Genomic DNA, 19123 nt, shown 5'->3' on the forward strand with positions numbered 1-19123 from the left:
TTGGTGGTTTTCTTTGTGCTTTATTCACTCAGAAGGGTTGGAGTGGGTTTCGTGGGTGGCAGAGTGTTTTTTGAGTCAGTCTAAACCCATCCCCTTATTCAGGGAAGGCTTGGCCCCTCAGGCCTGGTTCCAAGGCACACCCATCTCCCATTCCTGCAGGTTGGGGAGAGGCAGGGGCGCCAGATGAGGTGGGGGTTTTGGGGTCACCAGTCCTAAGCCATAGGGTATGCCAGGAAGAAGGAGGACATGAGGTCGCGTCAGCCCTCCCTCCTGAGCTCCTCCCCCAGCATCTCCGCTGCCTTCTTCAGCTCCTCTCTCACGTGCTCCAGCTGCTCCACATCCTGCTCCTGGTGGGATCAGAAATGGGTGGTCAGCGCTCACCTCCAAAGGCAGGCCACATCAGTGGTTGCCCATGAATGTGGGCCATGGCAGCTCGCACAGTGGCAGCCAGCAGCAGTCATCTTGGTCATCATGGGCTGTGATGGTGACCACAGTGGTTGCTATAACCCTGGAAGAGTAACGTGACCAGTGGTGAGGTCTGTGATGACTGCCATAGCCAACAGCAGCAGACACAGGACTAGCAAAGGTGCCCAGCTTGGATGCCATGACCCATATGGGGGGATGGCCATTTTGGTTGCTGCCATCAATCATGGAAGCATCTTACTTTCTGATGCAGCAATATATCCATCTATAGTTCAGTGAATCAGGCACAGCAGCCTTTTCATGGGGCCAGTTTGCTCGGCAGGGACTAGCAGTGGTGGCTAACTCAGATGCTCTGTGAACTGATGGTGGCCATCTGGGTGACTGTAATCAGAAGGAAGCCTTCTTGGTCAAGTAGAGGCCCTTGGATGTTGCTACCTAGCCCTGGTGTCAGGCCTGGTCACTGTGACCCAGTCACGGTGGACCTTGCTATTTAAGGCCCAACACTGGCAGGTGTTTGGTAGAAACTCCACTGACGTTTGGTCCACCCTGCTCCCCACTGCCCCCTCCACTCACCTCCCTCTCCAAAGCCTCTTCCTTCTCCTCCTGCTTGGACTCAGTTTCTGGCTGGCGGCGGCGGTGGTACAGCGAGTCCTTGTGCCTCTCTCTTCCCCTGCCCTTGGCCCCCTGCCACAGGCTGCTGCCCCCACCCAGCACATGCATGCCCTTCTCCTTGGCCTTGAACTGGGCCAGCTCCTCGTCACTGGCCTGCTCTGCCACCTGCTTCTGGGGGTCCCCTCCATTCTCTTGCCACCGCTTCCACAGGCCTTCGAAGGTCTCCATGGGCCCCCTTTTTTTCTTTTCCTCCTCCTTCTCCTCCTCCTCCTCCTCTTCCTCCTCCTCCTCCTCCTCCTTCTTCTGTGCCTCCTCATGGTCCTCTTCCTGGCGGAGCCGGCTGTGGAGGTGCTCGTGCATGGCCTGTTCCCGCACCTCAGACTTGTGGGTCCTCTCTGCTGCCTCCTCTTCCTCATCCCTCACTTCCTGGCTGGACCTCATCTTCCCAGCCTCCCGCTTCTTGAAATCGCTAACCAGCAGGCCTTTCTCCTCAGTGGACACACAGCTGTAGGGCTCTGTCTCACACATCTCTGGTGGGAAGAGAAAGGACACTGCAGCCAGTTGGGGAACATCTGGAGGAGTTCTGGGGCCCTCCTGAGGTCCGCAGGGGGACTGCCCAGAACCAGGAGAGGAGGGTCAGGGCCCAGGGACACTCTGCCCCCCTCCTGTACCTCTAAGGAGCCCCAAGGGTGGGCTGGGGACCAGGCTGGACACTTTGGGAGAAGGGAGGGGCATGAGGACTTGCTGCACCACCACCTGCTCCGCCAGCCAGAAATTGAGCCCAAGCAGGAGAAGGAAGAGGCTTCGGAGAGGGAGGTGAGTGGAGGAGGCAAGGGAGGCCCTGGGATAAGAGAACACCTTCCAGGCAGCCCAGGGCAGAACTCTGGGTGGGGTGGGCTCCCAGAGGAACTGGAGCCTGGGTCCTTCTTACCTTTGTGCAGGAGAGCCATGCAGGGGCCTCGCTGGGCCTGACCCAGAGTCAGCATTTCTGTGACTACCTCTGCCAGACAGCGGGTCAGCTGGGGGTGAAGGGTCAGAGGGGAGGTTGAGGGGAGAGCAGATGGGGGTAAGGAGAGCAGCTGGAGGGGAGGTGATGTGGAGGAAGCTGGGCAGGGCTCCAGGGAGATGAGGCAGGGCAAGAGGTCCACACTCCTTACCTCCTCCTTGGAGGATCTTGACGCCAGAGGAGCAGCAGTGGCTGTGGAGGAAGGAGATGGGAACTGGGCTTGGGACCCCACCGCTGTCCCTGGTGCTGATCCCAGCTCCAAGGGCGCCCTGATCCCTGTCCCCTCCCCAGCCACCTGCCCCATGTACTGCCCCCACCAGACAGCTGGGCCCATGAAGTTTCTCATCCGACCCGCTGGGTATACTGTCCCAGCTCCCAGTCACCCTGCTCCCCAGCCTGGCCCCTGAGGTGCCCCCTCCCCGGTTCCTTGCACTCACACGCCCCCAGCAGCAGGGACAGTGACAGCAACAGCAGCACGGAGGGCCTTCCATGGCACTGCATGGTGGTGCTTCCCAATCAGGGTCCTCAGCGCTAGGGTGGCAGCTCCTTATAACCCATTACCCACTTCCCCCAGGGAGAAAGTGATGTCACCACCACACCCTCCTACTGCAGGTGGAACAGCTGCGGGGCGCTGACCTGCCCGAGTCCCTCAATTATTCATGGGGACCCACACCCTGCACCCTTTCCCCTCCTGCTTCCGGCACAGAACCAGCATGGGGATAGGGAGGTTCCCCCAGAGAAGGTCTGACAAGCAAAAGGCCTCGTTGAAAGGTAGGCTTAGGTTCGAAGAAGCTACTTACTGACTAACCTCAGGCAACTCTTTCCTTTTCTTGGCCCGTTTCCTCACCTGGAAAGTGGGTCTCATAGCCTACCTATCCCTGAGGTTGTGACTGGGCTCTGCCTGACTCCCAGCTCCACAGCTCCCAGCCCTGCAGCCCTTGGACAATTGCTTAACCTCTTTGACACCTGTTTCTTCATTTGTAAAATAGAGTTGGTGACAACCTATTCCACAGGTGAGGCTTGACGGTGAGGATTAAATAAATGAATGTATGTGTAAGATCATTTAGGCCAGCAGTCGCCAACCTTTTGGACCTCACGGGCCACCCGTGGTCTGAGGACCACCGGTTGGTGACCACTGATTTAAGCAGTTCTGGATACTGGGAACTCCTCAGGTTGCAGCACCTTCAAGCCTGTAATTTTTATTGAGCACCTACCACATGCCCAATGAGGCTGCTGCAGCGAAGGACTGGCACATTGTCTTGCACTCTTGGAGCAGGCATTTGAGAAGGGGTGATAGACAATACTCAAATAATCACGTTATGTAAGGAAGGAGGAAGAGAGGGAGGGTTGAAGTGGGGCCTTGTAGACGACAGTGACAACCCTGTCCTTTCCTGAAATGGAGCCACAGGGGGGCTCTGGGCAGGGGGCACAAGCCCTGATACCTGTGTCACAGGGGCGCTCCGGCTGTATGTGTGACAGGAGCAGGGAGACACCAAAGAGGCTACATGACTCTCCAAATGGGAGAGAGCGGTGGACAGGACCGTGGAGGGGCTGGGATGAGAGAGGGCGGCTCTGGAAACATTCCGAAGGTGCCACTGCCCAGGTCTGCAGATGTGGATGGGAGAGGAATTGAGGATGACCTACAGGGCTGTGGCCAGGGAGCTAGGAAAATGGCTCCAAATGCTGCAGCGGGCACACCCAGGGGAAGAGCACATTTGGGTTTCACCATCAATGCTGCCTACTGGCCCTCTCCCTGGAGCGGGGGACCGAGAGGTGAGGTTGAAATGGGTCAGGGAGAGGTAATCACTATCCCAAAATTGGGGGAGAGGCCTCAGCATCCTCTCAGCTCCCTGGTGGTCCCCAAGCTACTGAAAGGCAGGCCTGGGTTCAAACCCAGCATTGTCCATGTGCCCTAGGAGTTGCTGGGCATGTCCAGCCATGGCCCCTCTGATCATTTGACACTTCTGAGCAATTGCCCCCACCCACACTAGTTGGCCAGGGCCATCTCCTGTGCTCACAGATCCACAAAGACGATTGTTCTGACCATTTATTAGAGACTTTCTGCTAAGCACTAAGGGGGGTGGGAAGACAGAAGGGGTGGAGGCCTCTCTTATCCCATCCCTAGATCCTTCAAGTCCCCAATGGCCTGCTTCCCATTGGGACCCCCAATGACAACAAGATCACTGATTCTGAGGCAGCAGGGAAGGAGAGGTGGACCCGGGAGTCCACAGGCCCAGGCGTGGAGCTGATGAGGGATACAGATGTCAGGGCAGACTCAGGACATGTCTCAGGGTCCACGGTCCCCTCAGCCGGCAAACAGCGACAACCCAGGTGGCCGATGAGGATGAGTCCTCAGTTCAAGGCAGGCTGGCCCGGGAGCCTGGGCTTCTGGCGCTGGTTGGGCCCAATATACTGGAGAGGCACGTGGGTGGGGGCTGTGATCCGATCGGTGCCAAGGTAGGGCTGGAGGGCAGGGGGAATGAGGACCGAGCCGTCCTGGGGACAAAGCAGGCCTTAGGATGCTGCCACTGCACTAGCCCTCCACCTCTGCCCTTTTGGGTATAATTCACCATTTTTTTTTTTTTTAAGATTTCTTTACTGATGTTTATAGAGAGAGGAAGGGAAAAGGAGAAACACCAATGCAAGTGGGAAACATCGATCAGCTGCCTCCTGCATGCTCCCTACCAGGGCTTGAGCCCACAATCTGGGCATGTGCCCTGACCAGGGATCAAACCAGCAACCTTTCAGTGCACGGGATGATGCCCAGCCAACTGAGCCACACTGGCCAGGGCCCCTCACCTTTTGCTGATTGCTCTCCAGGAGGGCGATGAGAAGGCGGGGGACAGCACAGGCTGTGGCGTTCACCTGGGAGAGAGACACGCTCAGGCTGAGGCCTGCTGGCGGGCCCCAGGGGTTGAGGTGGTGTGGACGGCTGGGAGTGGAGGCAGGTGCTCACCGTGTGGGCAAAGTGCAGCTCCCCAGCCTCTGTCTGGAACATGATGTGGAGGCGGCGGCTCTGGAAGTCTGTGCAGTTAGAAGCACTGGTGACCTGGACAGGGGGGTGGGGTGAGCTGAGAGGATCAGCTGTGGGGCCGGTGTCATCTTCTTTCCACCCTGCGTCCCCACTGGGGTGGGGGCTCACCTCGCCAAAGCGGCCCCGGCCTGGCATCCAGGCCTCAATGTCGAACTTGCGGTAGGCGGGAAGGCCCAGTTCCTGGGTGGGCATGTCCAGGACCCTGCAGCCATGGAGACAGGCAAGGCAAAGGTCAGGGTGAGGGGAGGAGGGAGGCAGTGGGAGAGAAGGTAGCTAAAAGTGGGCAATGGAAGTAAAAAAGGGAGACAGTGGCAAAGGGGACACCTCATTGAGGCAGTGGGTGGTGATGGAGAAGGTGATACAGGAGGCAGGAAGGAGCTGATGGGAGAGAAGGCCAGGGAGGAGAAAGGACTTGTGGCCGTGTCTCCAGGATGCTCACCATGGCCAGTCCCACTGTCTGTAATAATAGCACCCCAAATATTTGTAATGGGTCACCCCAGAAAAAAAGTCTGTGTTTTTCAGCGTCTTTTGAAAGCTATGTGTGACTGACAGTGAGAGGGGAAGTAGGCTTCCAACATCTTTAAGGCAAGGGGTGTGTCCCTGCTTCTCACCGGGTGGTGAGAAGCCGCCTGGGACTGCAAGAGAGGCAGCACCTTAGGGATGGGGAGCAACAGGAGGGAAGGGGCCTGGGTCTCGACCCTGGAGCACCCTGTGCTGCTGATGCTGTGGTTACAATCCCATAACCCTAGTCAGGACTTAGAGATTGACAGACAGACAGATAGCCTACACGGGGAAAAGGGGACAGGGGGAGAAGTGGAGAGGGTTTTCAGAATGGGGGGAGCGCCAGCCCAGCATCTACCTCCTCTCTCCCCCCACCTCAGTCCCACCCTCCTCCGCACCGGAAGTGCAAGCCCAGCTCTGTCAAGATCTCCATCTGCAGGGACAGAAACTCCTCCAGCAGTTGTGAGCTCTGTTCCAGCCCAGGGCCTGTCACCCCGAACATCTCCACCTGGCACAGAGCAGGGGGGCAAAGGAGTCAGGAGACCCTGGGCTGTTGGGTGGCCCCCCTAAGTCCCTGCTATGCCAACCTTGGTGAAGTGGTGCACTCGATATAGCCCCCATGGCTCCTTCCCTGTGTGTGTTTCTGCCCGGTAGCAAGTACTGGAACAAACCATCCTGGGGGAGCAGGGATGGGGGGTTCAGGGAAGGGAGAGGGAACATCACAGGTTGGGGCAAGGTCTACAGGAACTGGCATCACCTGATGGGCAGGTCCCTGAAGGCCACAGCGTGGTCCATGAAGTAGCCTGGGAAGAGAGGGGGACAGTCTGGGTCAGCCAGGGCCACTCTCCATCCACAGGAAACTTTTATAGGATTATAAAAGGTACCCCCTCTGGCAGACACAACCTCATGTCCGGCATGTGGCTGGACCCTCACTGTGCTGTTAGGCAGTAAACAACCTGCACAGCTGTACATGTTGGCCCTGGGGTTAACAAGGTACCCTGGGCAGGCAGCCGCCACCCCCCCAGAATACTCCAAGTTGCCCCCTTAAAATTGCTCCTGCTCTGAGGACACTGGAGGTGTACTCACCACCCTTGCCCCAGGCAGGTGCTCACCTGCAAGCCCCACCTCTGCTGTCCCGGCCAGGTTGAGGTCTTCAAAGCGGGAGGGGTCAATGTTGTAAATGTGGGATGGGTTGGCATTAGGTGTCATCCCACAGCCTTCCTGAGGAGGCCAAGCCACAGAGGTCAGGGGACAGCGAAGCACAGCCTCCTCCACTTTGCAGTCACAACCCCTGCTCCTCCCCTATAAGAATCTGGAATCACCCTGGCCTCCCTGTCCCATCCTGACCCCTCAAGCCAGCCCTAGGGCAGTTTCCTAGGGAGACAGGCCGGCCTCTGCCCGGGGTCCCCAGCGCAGGGCCCGATACACAGCTCGGCTTGGAGAGCAGAGCCCTCACTCACAAACACAGCTCCTCGGAGAAGGTCTGGCACTGTCATGGGGGTGAAGCCCTGTGTGGGGAAGGAAAGGGGTGAGTAGCACAGCCAAGACCCCCCCAGACCCCAAGCTCAGGCCTGAAGCGACACTGCAGATGGCCACTGGCACTCCCTTGTCCCTCCAAAGTCCATTCCACTTCGGAGGAAACTGAGGAAGGCCTGAGCAGTGGGCTTTGCTGGCCCCGGCCCTGGTGTCCCTGTCACTGGGACGCTCTTCGGGCGCTTCATGGTTTCCACACTCAGATCATACCACAGATCGTAGTTCTATCATTCCCTCCCCTGCTTAAAGCCTTCCGTGGCTCCCCAGGTAATGTCCCAGTCCCTTGCCATGGCCAACGCCCCATGCACTGAGCCCTGGCCAACCCCCCACCAGTGTCAGTGGACGCCATGATTCCGCAACACTGTGTACACAGCAGGCAGGCAGGCAGCAAGCGCAGTGGTAACAAATGTAGGCGCTATCCTTGAGCCTACATGCTAGCTATAAAGCCTTCAGCTACTTACTCCCCTTCCAGACCTCAATTTCTCAATCTCTAAAGTGGGGATAATACTAGCACCCACCTCAGAAAGTTGTCATAGAATTAAATGTGTCAATGATACATGTGAAGTTCTGAAAACAGTAACTGGACAGCGGTCACAGCCCTCCGCACTGCCGTGAGCCTTCGGAGCTCAGCTGCAATGCCACCCCTCCAGGTAGCCTCTCATACTTGGACCATACCCGCTGGATGAGCTTGCTGAGGGTGAAGTTGACCAGGCCATGTTGCAGGAGGGCCCCAGCCCCGCGCAGGTAATAGGAGCGGTGGCCAGACACGTGAGACAGGCGCCTGAGAGACAGATGGGCAGACAGGCGGGGGCTTGTGGACCAGGACTTGGAGGCTGGGGGCGTTGGGGGTGGGAGGAAAGACTGAATACCCAGGGGCAGAGGCCCAGATGCCAAACGGGAACCGGGTATCAAACATTCATGAGGGGTGCGGCCCAGGTGGTTCCACACCCAGTACTGGGCTGGGGGAGGCAGAGCCGGCAGCCAGCTGTTGGGGTGGGGAGGGCTGGGTGGAAAGGGCTGGGAGGGAGCTCACTTCTGACGGATGATGTCAAGTTTCTCGGCGATTTCCAGGTGGCCCCGGGGTTGGAAGGAGAAAGCTGGATGTGGATGAAAAGCAATGGGCTAAGATGGGGAGAGCCAGGGAGATGGGACAGAGAGAAAGATTAGAAAACAGCGGGAAGGAAAGGCAGTAAGACAGGGAGCGAAAGGAGAGAGAGGAAGAAAGAGAAAGGTTAAGATGGATGCAGAGATGGGAGCCAGAAAGAGATTGAAGGCAGGATCAGAAAAGGAGAGGAAGAGAGATGGGAAAGAGAAGGAAACACTAGGTAGAAGGGAGAGAGAATCAGAGAGAGAGGGAGAGAGTCAGAGAGGAAAAGCTCACGAGAGATGGGGCCAAAGACAGTTGGACAGAGACAGGGGCAGGCACACACAGACACAGGGTGAGAGGACCCAGTGAGGTGAGGGGAGAGAATAAAAACAGAACTGCCCCCAAGAGACAGCCTCCCTGGGCTCCAGCTGAGGAAGAGGAAGCCAGCACAGCCCCAGACCCAGAAGCCCCGCCACCAGCCTGGGGTGCCCGGGCCTGAGTGTGGCCCACCTGGCTTGTCTCCGATCACGTGTAGCACTCGGGCTTGGCTCTCGTCCCCGATGGGCTGCAGGGAGACAGAGGGCATCACCAGAAATCACCTTATAAAAGGTACCCCCTCTGGCAGACACAGCCTCATGTCGGGCTTGTGGCTGGACCCTCACTGTGCTGTTAGGCAGTAAACAACCCGCACAGCTGTACATGTTGGCCCTGGGGTTGCCAAGGTCACCAACAGGTCAGAAAGGTGGCACTAGGCAGGCCCGTGGCCTCCGTTGCCCAGCACAGGCCTTACCACGTCTGGGTGGGTCTGGTTGGGCAGCCTCAGCGCCCGCAGGTAGAACTGCTCCTCAAGCTGGGCCTCCTTGGGGTACAGGAGCACGAGCTGCTTCCGGATCTCCCGGCCCCGTGCCCGCAGACTCTGATACTGCGGGTCCTGGGGGCAGGGTGAGAAGGGTCAGCCCAGGCCAGGGTGGGGGAGTCCCTCCACCAGTCTGACCTGGGTCCCTGCTGGCAGAACCTCTGTAGTAGACAATTTGCTGCCTCTGCTTTTGGCTCAATATCCTTAATTGCCTTTAGGGAACCACCCTTCTTCCTTCACCTTCACATGGCACATCCTTGGGGACATGACTCAGGCCTGGATTACTGGAGCATTTCATTGCCTTGGCCCCAGTGACTGGCTCAAAGACAGGCACCTGACACAAACCAAACTTATGAGAACCAGCCCCAGGACTACGGCTGGAGCTATAAGGGAAGAGGTTCTTTTTGTCCCCGACCCTGCCTCCCTTCCCCCAAGGGGAGAAAGCTGGTCTGGGAATAAGAGGGAAGTAGAACCAAATACAGAGCCAGGACCTAGACCTAGCTGTACCTGAAGCTTGCTTTTTAGTTTCATGAATCAATACAGCCTGTTTCCCCCCCTCTTAATCCTCATACAATGGAGGAATCATGACTGATATATGAACTGCCCACCCCCCACCGGGGACAGTATGTTAACTCCCTGTGGTACCTGCTGCACTTGATTGTTGTCTTGGTTCACCTGGTAGAAAAGACAGACAGGGTGATTGGTTTGATGCAGCTGAGGGTGGGGAGGAGGGGGGGTGAAAGGTCAAACAGGCCAGGGGATCTGAACTGTTGTTCTGTTAATGCCTGGCTGGGTTCCCCTTGACTGTGCCTCAGTTTTTGTCAGTAAAGCTGCGAAGAGGCAAAATAACAATAATAATCACACCTGCAACCCCATTCACTGAGCGCTGCCTCATGCCTGGCACCATGCAGAGGGCTCTCACATGATCCTATTTCTTCACAACCTACTCCACGAAGTTGGCATCAACGTGACCCTGTTTTGTTTTGATTTGTTAATCCTCACCCGACGATATTTTTTCCATTGATTTTTTTTTTTTAATATATTTTATTGATATTTTACAGAGAGGAAGGGAGAGAGATAGAGAGTTAGAAACATCGATGAGAGAGAAACATCGACCAGCTGCCTCCTGCACATCTCCTACTGGGGATGTGCCCGCAACCCAGGTATATGCCCCTGACCGGAATCGAACCTGGGACCTTTCAGTCCGCAGGCCGACGCTCCATCCACTGAGCCAAACCGGTCTCGGCTTTTCCATTGATTTTTAAAGAGTGGAAGAGAGAGGGAGTGACAGAGAGGGAGAGAAACATAGATGTGAGAGACACATTGATTGGCTGCCTCCCGCAGGCACCCGACCGGCGCTGGGGATCGAGCCTGCAACCAAGGTATGTGCCCTTGACCAGAATCGAACCCACAACCCTTCAGTCCACTGGCCGACATTCAAACTGGCTAGGGCCGTGACCCCGTTTTGTAGATGAGTAAACTGAGGATCAGAAAGACAGTCTGTGAGCGTGTACTGGAGGCCTGCGACCAAGGGCCTCTGATCCCCCAAGCCTCTGTGATGCTGAGCAACAGAGGGAATCAGACAGAACTGGGTCTGAATGCTGGGTGCTGACCCGCTGTGTGCCTTTGGGCATTTCTCTTTCCCTCTCGGAGCCTCCGCATTCCCAACTGTGAAATGGGATGATAACAGGACCTCCCAGCAGGCTGGTGCATGGCTTCCCTGAGATGATGCTCTGGCACTCACTGACCATTAACTGAGATCAATTGTGTTGTGATGCTTGTGGCCCAGGGAGGTGTAATCAGTGTTGTGAGAGGCCTTTGAACAGAGTGCTGAAAGGCAGCCCAATGCCTGGATGCGAATCCTGCCTCTCGCTTCCTGGCTGAGACTGAGGCATGTTTTAACCGCCTGAGGCCTCAGTCTCCTCAGCTGTAGAATTGGGTTTGTACTGTCCCGGTCTCAGTGTTGTGAGAATTTAGAGTAAGGGAAGCATCTAGAACAGTGCCTGGCACACAGTGACTGGCATATAAATGCCTGCTATTGTTTTTATGACTATTTTTCAGCCCTCTGCGGCAGATGCTGCTGGCTGTCTAATCCACACTCACCTGCCCTCCTTCCTCCTTTCCCACAGACCCCCGACTCAGTCTGCCTCCCAGGCTGCCTGGGGTTCAGGGAACACGGGTCCAGCTGAGGTTGCCTCTTGCTGCTCATGGGTGGGCGTGGGAGTTCTGGGCCCAGGAGAGTGAGAGGACCTGCTGGAGGCTTCAGGGAAGGTCTCCCTACTCTTGGAAAAGGCACTCAAGCCAGAGAAGCCCCATTTTCAGCCTCTGGCAGAGTCACTGGTAGAGACACTGTACTGTGCCAACCATCCTGGAACTGTGAGAGGGGAAACTGAGGTCAAATCACCACAGTGAAGTCATGGGAGAGAGAGGGAAGGAACCTGGGCTGGGGATGCTGGGGGAGCCACTAATTTATCAGCCCCAGGAATGCCTGGCCCTGGACGGCTTGTTATGTGAGGTAATGAATGTCCACATCCTTCAAGTTCCTTAAATTTGGTTTCTCTGCCCTAACCGGTTTGGCTCAGTGGATAGAGCATCGGCCTGCGGACTGAAAGGTCTCAGGTTCAATTCCGGTCGAGGGCATGTACCCTGGTTGTGGGCACATCCCCAGTAGGGGGTGTACAGGAGGCAGATGACCGATGTTCTCTCTCATGGATGTTTCCAACTCTCTATCCCTCTCCTTTCCTCTCTGTAAAAAACCAATAAAATATATTTTTAAAAAAGAATAAAAGATATATGCAAAAGCATATATAAAACAAAATTTTAAAAAACTTTGGTTTCTCATTAAAACCAGCCAGTGGCATCTTGCCCGCACCCCCACCCACCTAGAACCCATGCTTACCAGCAGGGCCTGCACCGCCTCCGCCACGGCCCCCTTCTCCGCCTCCAGGCTCCGGATCTGCTCCCGCAGCTGCCTCAGCTCCTGCCATGTCGCGATCTGGGGGTGAACACAGCAGGGGAAGATGTGAAGCAGCCCCCGTCCTCTGCCCCACCTGGACCCTCACTGTCCGGGGCAGCCATTCTCCCCTCTTCCCTTCTATGAGGACTTCCTGGAGCTTCCCTTCCTCAATCCCCGCGGACTGGACGATGCACCCTAAGGAGAGCTGAACAGCTGAACAGGACAGCCTCCGAAGGGACACAGAACAGGAGATGAAAGCACCTGGCACTGAGGGACGTGGAGCTGAGGCCCCGCCAGCACTCAGACTCCATGTGGGGCAGAAGAGCCTCTACCCTAGGGGCTGCCGGACAGCTAGCCCTGCACTCTCCAACACGGGCTGGGAGCCCGCTCTCCCCTCTGGGGCCCAGGACCCGGGGCGGCAAACTCCTTTGTCCTCTCTGGTTGCAGTTTCTTTTCAACCAAAGAGTAAACCAGGGGTGGGCAAACTCTTTGACTCAGGGGCCACAACGGGTTCTTAAACTGGACCGGAGGGCCGGAACAAAAGCATGGATGGAGTGTTTGTGTGAACTAATATAAATTCAAAGTAAACATCATTACATAAAAGGGTACGGTCTTTTTTTTCAATAGTTTTATTCATTTCATCGGCCTGCGGGCTGTAGTTTGCCCACGGCTGGTATAGACACTGCCCTGCAGCCCCGGGCCAGAAACCTGGAGGGGACACCGGCCATAGGTTGGGTTGCTCCTCATTTAGAGGCTCCTCCTGGATGTTCCCTGTCACCATGTGCAGGATGACTCTGGGAAAAGCATCACCCAGATCTGCTCCTCCTCCTTAGGGGCAGCCCCACCAACTCCCATCCTCCATCCCAAAGCCCTGGGCCTCCTCCTGGATGCCACCCCAGCCCCGAGGCCAGGCCCAGGGCTTGTGAACATCCATCAAATCTGTCCTCCCCATGCCCCCTCTCCCGGATACCCCAGATCCTGTCATTTCCAATGAGGATCCCTGTGTGAGCCTCCCGGCCTTCAGGCTCCCTTCTCCCCACAATCCGGCCAGCGCTCTCACACAGCTCCTCTTCTGCCTGAGAGTGAGCACTGCTCTGCAGTCCCCGGGAGCAGTCACACAAGGCCGCATGCCACAGCCCTCCTCACACTTTATGCCCCAAAGAAGTGTTCTTTTTCAAGCTTTGGGATGTGGTAAATAGACACCACATTTACCATTTTAGTCATTTTTTAAGTATACAGTTCAGCGACACGGAGTACATTCACACTGCTGTGTTACCATGATCCCTATCCATCTCCAGAACTCTCACCTTCCCAAACTGAAACTGCACCCATTAGACACAAACTCTCACTCTCCCCTCCCCAGCCCCTGGCAACCACCATTCTACTTTCTCACTCTATGAATTTTACTCTAAGTAACTTAGATAAGTGGAATCATATAGTACGTCTTTTTGTGACTGGATTTTTTCACTTAACATATGTCCTCAAGATTCACCCATGAGCCCGGCCGGTGTGGCAAAGTGGATTGAGCGTTCTCCTGTACATGCCTGGGTTGCAGGGCTCAATCCCCAGTAGGGGGCATGCAGGAGGGCATGTAGATCGATGTTTCTCTCTAAAATAAAAACATTTTTTAAAAAAGTTTCATCCAAGCCCTAGCCGGTTTGGTTGAGTGAATAGAGCGCCAGCCTGCAGACTGAAGGGTCCTGGGTTTGATTCCGGTCAGGGGCACATACCCAGGTTGTGGGCTCGATCCCCAGTAGGGGGCATGCAGGAAGCAGCGAATCAATGATTCTCTCTCATCATTGATGTTTCTATCTCTCTCTCCCTCTCCCTTCCTCTCTGAAATCAATAAAAATATATTTTAAAAAATAAATTAAAAAGTTCATCCATGATATAACATATGTCAGACCTTCCTTTTTAAGGCTGAACAATATTTTTATACATAGGGTAGGGTGTCCCCCAAAAGTGTATACACACACTTTGAATAATTACTAATTCCAGTGGGTTAAATCTGAAAAGAAAGAAAAATCAATTGAGCTATATATAAAGTATATATACATTTTTTAGGACACCCTGTATATACAAACACACACACTCACTCACTCACACCACATTTTGTTTATCCATTCATCTATCAATGGACACCTGGGTGATTTCCACATTTTGGCTGTTGTGAATAATGCTGCCATGAACATGAGTGTGCAAATATCTGCTGAAGTCCCTGCTTTCAATTCTTTGGGGTATATAATCAGAAGTGGAATTGCCGTTCCCCTGGCTGACCTCACTCACAGATGTTTGCTTAATGCCACCTCCTTTGAGAAGCCCTCCCAGAACGGTGTCCTCTACTCCTGTTTTTATAAAATCTTTATGTCCCTTCCGCCCCCTACTCTGTCTTTACAGCACTTACCAGAAATTAATTATGTTTTTAATTGTATGTTAAATCTGTCTCTTTCACTAGACTGTGAACTCAAATTGTCTTGCTCGTGAGTAAGCATAGTGGGGTAGTTCACACCGCGTCTGGAACCAAGCAGCACAGGTTTAAATTCCCACTTGTCGCCAGCTACATGATTTTGGGCAAGTTCATTAACTTCTCTGAGCCTTATGGCACCTACCTCACAGCGTTGTGGTAAAACTTAAATGAGGTTAATATGTATAAAGCACTTAGAAAAGGATAGTAGGAGAGCGCAAGAGAGGGCTGCAAGGATTTGGGGTCCCCACCATCCTCAGCACCGCAGCAAGACCTAAGTATGGTGACGCCGGTTCTAGTTGGACTAGATTTAGCCTTAGGATGAGCCCGGCATGAAGTCGAAGCACAGAGCACATTGGCACACGCAGAGCAGCTACCCAGCACGCTTTGCGGAACAGGCCCATGATGGGGGTCCAGGGAGTAGGGCCTCAGCGCTCGGTGGACAACGCGCACGTGCGTGAGGTCCTGGCATTACACGTGGAAAAGAACTAAACTTCAAGCGGTAAGACCGCCCCCTGCTGGAGGGTGTCTCGCAAACCCATTCGTCCGTAAAGTGAACAGCCAATAGGCAAAGCGCTCTGGCCCCGACGCTAGCCCGCGCAAGCGCACTCACGATCGCCGGCAGGTCGTCCGGCCGCAGCTGCCCCTTGCGGTGCTCCAGGGCGCGCGCGGCTTCTTCCGGGCGTGTGCACAGCGGCTCCAAGTCCAGCTGAGGGAGCGCGCTGTAGCCCTCGCGTGCGTGCTCGTACAAGAGGTTCCGATCTCGCCTCTCGGTTGCGAAACTTCTCCTTGGCCTCTGGCTGCAGACACAGCTTCCGCGGAGCCGGAGCCCTCGGCGGGCCACCAGAGGCCACCAGCGCCGGGCTACAGACGCAGCCATCTTGGCCAGGGGACAAGGCGACACACACCCTTCGTCCCGCCCACTCCGCGTTTAGACCAATTGCAAAGCAGCCATCCGCCGGCGGAAGAGTCACGCAGACCTTGGAAGAGGTGACCCTCTTCCGAATCTCAAAAGCGGTTCAGTGAGAAAAGTTGACCGAGATTGACTCGGCCGTTGCCCAATCGCAGTCTTGGCCACGCCCCTCCAGTGAGAGGCGGGACCGGCCGGGCTCACCGCCGGAAGTGGCGGGAGGCTGGGTTCGGCGTGTCGGCGGGCCCTGCTGGGGTCGGTGAGGTCGGTGGCCTCCAGGGGTCTCCAAACTTCCCCGGTTCTCGCCCGTCTCCCCTCTACTCCAGGGGGCGGGCGGGCCCCAAAGCCTGCCCAGGGCGAGCGTCAGAGGAAATTCTTTAGTTTAACCAGGCCCCGAGAGCGGGAAGGGCGCATGTGGGTGCGAGCCCGACTACGGGCACTCCCCTCCTCGTTTCTGAGTCTCTTGTCCCCTGACACAGGGACGCCGCGGACGGCGGGATGTCGTGGTCCGGCCTTCTCCGGGGCCTCAGCATGCCCCTGAGCTACAGTAAGTGGGCGTCTTGGGCTACAGAGTCGAGGCTGGACGAGGGACGTCTGTGCCTCTGCCACGGACCCAAGGGAATCAGGGTTTTAAATCACGGGTGGCCGAAACCGGTTTGGCTCAGTGGATAGAGCGTCGGCCTGCGGACTGAAAGGTCCCAGGTTCGATTCCGGTCAGGGGCATGTACCTGGGTTGCGGGCACATCCCCAGTAGGAGGTGTGCAGGAGGCAGCTGATCGATGTTTCTCTCTCATCGATGTTTCTAACTCTCTATCTCTCTCCCTTCCTCTCTGTAAAAAATCAATAAAATATATTTAAAAAAAAATCACGGGTGGTTGTACGATGGGTTTTGGCGGAGCTCGGGTGCAAAAGCAGATGTGAGAAGTAGTTGCATTAAGGGCTACCATGTGTCAGGTGAGTAGCAGGAGTTGGGTCAATTATTTCTTCAGTAACCACTGTACTTACCACCCGTGGTTTAGACTTCTGAGCAAGGCGTTTAACTCATTCATTCAGCTGATATTTTTCAAGGGCCTTGTATGTCCCAGGCACCGAGAGCGATGCTTTATTTATGAACTTACTCTCTTAACAGATATTAAACGCTTCTCATGGCCCTTTGTGAAGTACTTCATTCACTTATTCACCTTCTGTTTGCCCCTTACCAAGGATCGCAAGGCTGAGCAGGACAGGCCTGCACCTGCCTGGGAAATCTGGGCTGACATGCAGGTCTCATGAGAGCCTCCCACACATGGTGTTCAGGGGGGAGACATGGTCGTGAAGGACACGGAGACATTGAGTAACCGAGAGTCTTTTTTTTTAAAAAATAGTTTATTGATTTTTAGAGAGAGAGGAAGGGAGGGAGGGAGGAACATCCGTGTGAGAGTGTAACATTTGATCGACTGCCTCCTGCATGCCGCCTACCCGGGATCGAGCCCCAAACCCAGGCATGTGCTCTGGCCAGGAGTTGAACCGGCAACCTTTGGGTTCATGGCACCACACCCAGCTAACTGAGCCGCACCAGTGCTGCTGAAGGGCACACCACTAGGAAGAGACTCCTAGGGAAGATTGTGCTGTAACTCGAGACATAGGAGAGGTGGAGGTGGACAGTAGGTCCAGGACCTGCCTTTGATGTGGAGGGGTGAAATTGGGTGTGAAAGGCCATCCATGCTGTGACAGAGGGAAGACTGGATCTCAAATCCTGGACCGGGAACTCTTGAGAGGACATGGTCCAGGGCTGTCTCAGTCACTGTGCCTCCATTGCTGGGCCACGAAGCAGTAGGTGCCCAGTGAATGCTGGTTGGAGAGAATCCAGTTATCTTTGAGTCTCGCATCCTGCATTTTATCCGTGAGCAAATCCTGTGGGTCTGTCTTGGAAATGTATTCTGTCCCCACCTGCCTTTCCTCTTATTATAGTGCAGCTACACGGTCTCCTTGCTGTTGATGTGTTTGGGGACACAGGCTGTAGCTGGGTGAGCAAGGGGGTGAGTGAGATGAGGTAAGGGAAGTACCAGGCGCAGACCCTGTCGGGCCTTGTGGGAGGACTTGGACTCTGACCCTGAGTGAGATGGCCCCACAGGAGGGCTCTGAGCAGGGGAAGGATGTGATCGGATCCGTGATCTGATCCAGGCGGCACGGGGTCCCTCTGCCTGCATGCTGGAGCAGGTAGTGGGAGTGGGGAGACCTGGGAGGAGGAGAGGGTGGACAGGACAGGAGAGAGTATAATGGAGGAGGGAGAAAGAGTGTGTTTGAAAGTTCAGCTGACAGGATCTGCTCACAGGGTGTGACAGGAGGAGGAGTGACACCTTCCTGAAATACCCCGTAGTGTTGCTGTGGGAATGGCGTGAGTTAACGTAGGTGTGAGGCATAGAACAAGAAGTGAGCATTGTGAGCCTGTTTGCTTTCATTATTCTCTAAACAGCTTTACAATTAATACCTTTCTTGCAGAATAAAATGAGTTAATTCATGTAAAATGCTTAAAAGAGAACCTGACATATGGTGGTTGCTTAATAAATGTTGTTATTGTTATCCGTGAGTATCCAAAGATGTAAACAGGCATCTTATAAAGGGCTTGGGACAGTGCCTGGAACATCAGAATTGAGTTGCTAATACTGTTACTTGTTCATTGGGATAATAACCCCACTCTGCCCTCCCGCATTGTGTCTTTCCAGGCCTCGCCCTGGTCCCCCGGCTCTGGGCCACCCGCCCCATGGCCACCCTGAATCAGATGCACCGTCGGGGGCCTCCGAAGTGGCCGCCTCCAAAGCTGGGTCCCACAGAAGGCCGGCCGCAGCTGAAGGGCGTGGTTCTACGCACATTCATTCGTAAACCCAAGAAGCCCAACTCAGCCAACCGCAAGTGCTGCCGCGTGCGGCTCAGCACAGGCCGAGAGGCCGTCTGCTTTATCCCAGGAGAGGGCCACACCCTGCAGGAGCACCATGTTGTGCTTGTGCAAGGCGGACGCACCCAGGACCTGCCTGGTGTCAAGCTCAAGGTTGTGCGTGGCAAGTATGACTGTGGCCATGTGCAGAAGAAGAAGTGACCGCCAGGGGCGGGGTGGGCTGGGGTTTCCGTAGAACAAGAACCTTTGTCTGTGGGTTCCTGCAGTATCCTTGGGAAGCTAGGCTAGTTCTAGAAGCAGCTGGCCCTGGTTCAAATCCTGGCTCCTCTTCCATCAGGACCACCAATAGCCCACCGACATCCTTGGTGTCCATGTGTAGAGTGCTGGTGCAAGAGGCTTCTGCTAGAACTGTACCCTGTTGCCATCTGATGAGAAGGGGTTGCAATAAACACACACAGACTCTGGTTTGACGTGTACCCCTTGGCATTCACCCTCTGTGTGGTCTTGGCACCTGAATGACCTCTGGGCCTGTTTCCTCCTCTACTCACAGCATCCCCTTCGTTGGGTTTGGTGAAGATTAGACACTATGAACGAAGCGCATGCAGATGGCTACTCTGTTTTAAGGTTTGGAGTCTGGTGGTAGGACTGAGACCCAGTTCCCCTTCCTGTAGGCCCGGTGCCTGGGCAAGGAAAGGCCTGCCCTCAAGCTTCCTCCTGAAGATGGAAGTAATTGTAATGGTGGTGATGAAGGAGTGCTGAGAAAGGACTGAGTGGGGACAGGGGAGGGCGCTGCTGCCTACATGGGAGCTTCTCTTCTGTTATCCTCAGAATCACACCCCTGGGTTCAAAGCACACCTCAACCTCTT

General features: G+C 55.3%; 3 protein-coding genes across 6 annotated transcripts; 1 reads left to right on the forward strand and 2 right to left on the reverse strand.

Annotated features, from left to right (window-relative positions):
* Positions 1-2: 2 nt before the first annotated feature.
* CCER2 (coiled-coil glutamate rich protein 2) lies at positions 3-3198 on the reverse strand (the record flags this gene model as incomplete). 3 transcript variants are annotated; one of them, XM_081106897.1, is made up of 5 exons in its annotated part: positions 7-347; positions 997-1565; positions 1967-2054; positions 2193-2233; positions 2479-2542. In XM_081106897.1, 5 exons carry the CDS (start codon positions 2540-2542, stop codon positions 258-260), a joined length of 852 nt encoding a protein of 283 aa, XP_080963023.1. In that variant the 3' UTR covers positions 7-257. The 3 variants fall into 3 exon arrangements, with proteins under 3 accessions (XP_080963022.1, XP_080963023.1, XP_080963021.1); XM_081106896.1 differs by having other exon boundaries at positions 3-508; positions 2193-3198; XM_081106895.1 differs by having other exon boundaries at positions 2193-3198.
* Positions 3199-4073: 875 nt separating this feature from the next.
* On the reverse strand, positions 4074-15372 carry SARS2 (seryl-tRNA synthetase 2, mitochondrial). Its single transcript, XM_081106889.1, has 16 exons — positions 15086-15372; positions 11952-12047; positions 9698-9727; positions 8987-9127; positions 8707-8761; positions 8143-8206; positions 7785-7890; positions 7037-7084; positions 6689-6797; positions 6334-6379; positions 6164-6251; positions 5975-6084; positions 5184-5277; positions 4998-5090; positions 4841-4906; positions 4074-4537 (listed from the first exon to the last, which is right to left on the reverse strand). The coding sequence occupies exons 1-16, from the start codon at positions 15350-15352 to the stop codon at positions 4394-4396; spliced, it is 1557 nt and encodes a 518-aa protein (XP_080963015.1). The 5' UTR covers positions 15353-15372; the 3' UTR covers positions 4074-4393.
* Positions 15128-18721, forward strand: MRPS12 (mitochondrial ribosomal protein S12). 2 transcript variants are annotated; one of them, XM_081106899.1, is made up of 3 exons: positions 15128-15462; positions 15862-15929; positions 18088-18721. In XM_081106899.1, the coding sequence occupies exons 2-3, from the start codon at positions 15881-15883 to the stop codon at positions 18456-18458; spliced, it is 420 nt and encodes a 139-aa protein (XP_080963025.1). In that variant the 5' UTR covers positions 15128-15462; positions 15862-15880; the 3' UTR covers positions 18459-18721. The 2 variants fall into 2 exon arrangements, with proteins under 2 accessions (XP_080963025.1, XP_080963024.1); XM_081106898.1 differs by lacking the exon at positions 15128-15462 and adding an exon at positions 15494-15646.
* The last annotated feature ends 402 nt before the right edge of the window (positions 18722-19123 follow it).

This window comes from Myotis nattereri (assembly GCF_964212035.1).
Source record: "Myotis nattereri genome assembly, chromosome: 15".
Lineage (NCBI taxonomy): Eukaryota > Metazoa > Chordata > Mammalia > Chiroptera > Vespertilionidae > Myotis > Myotis nattereri.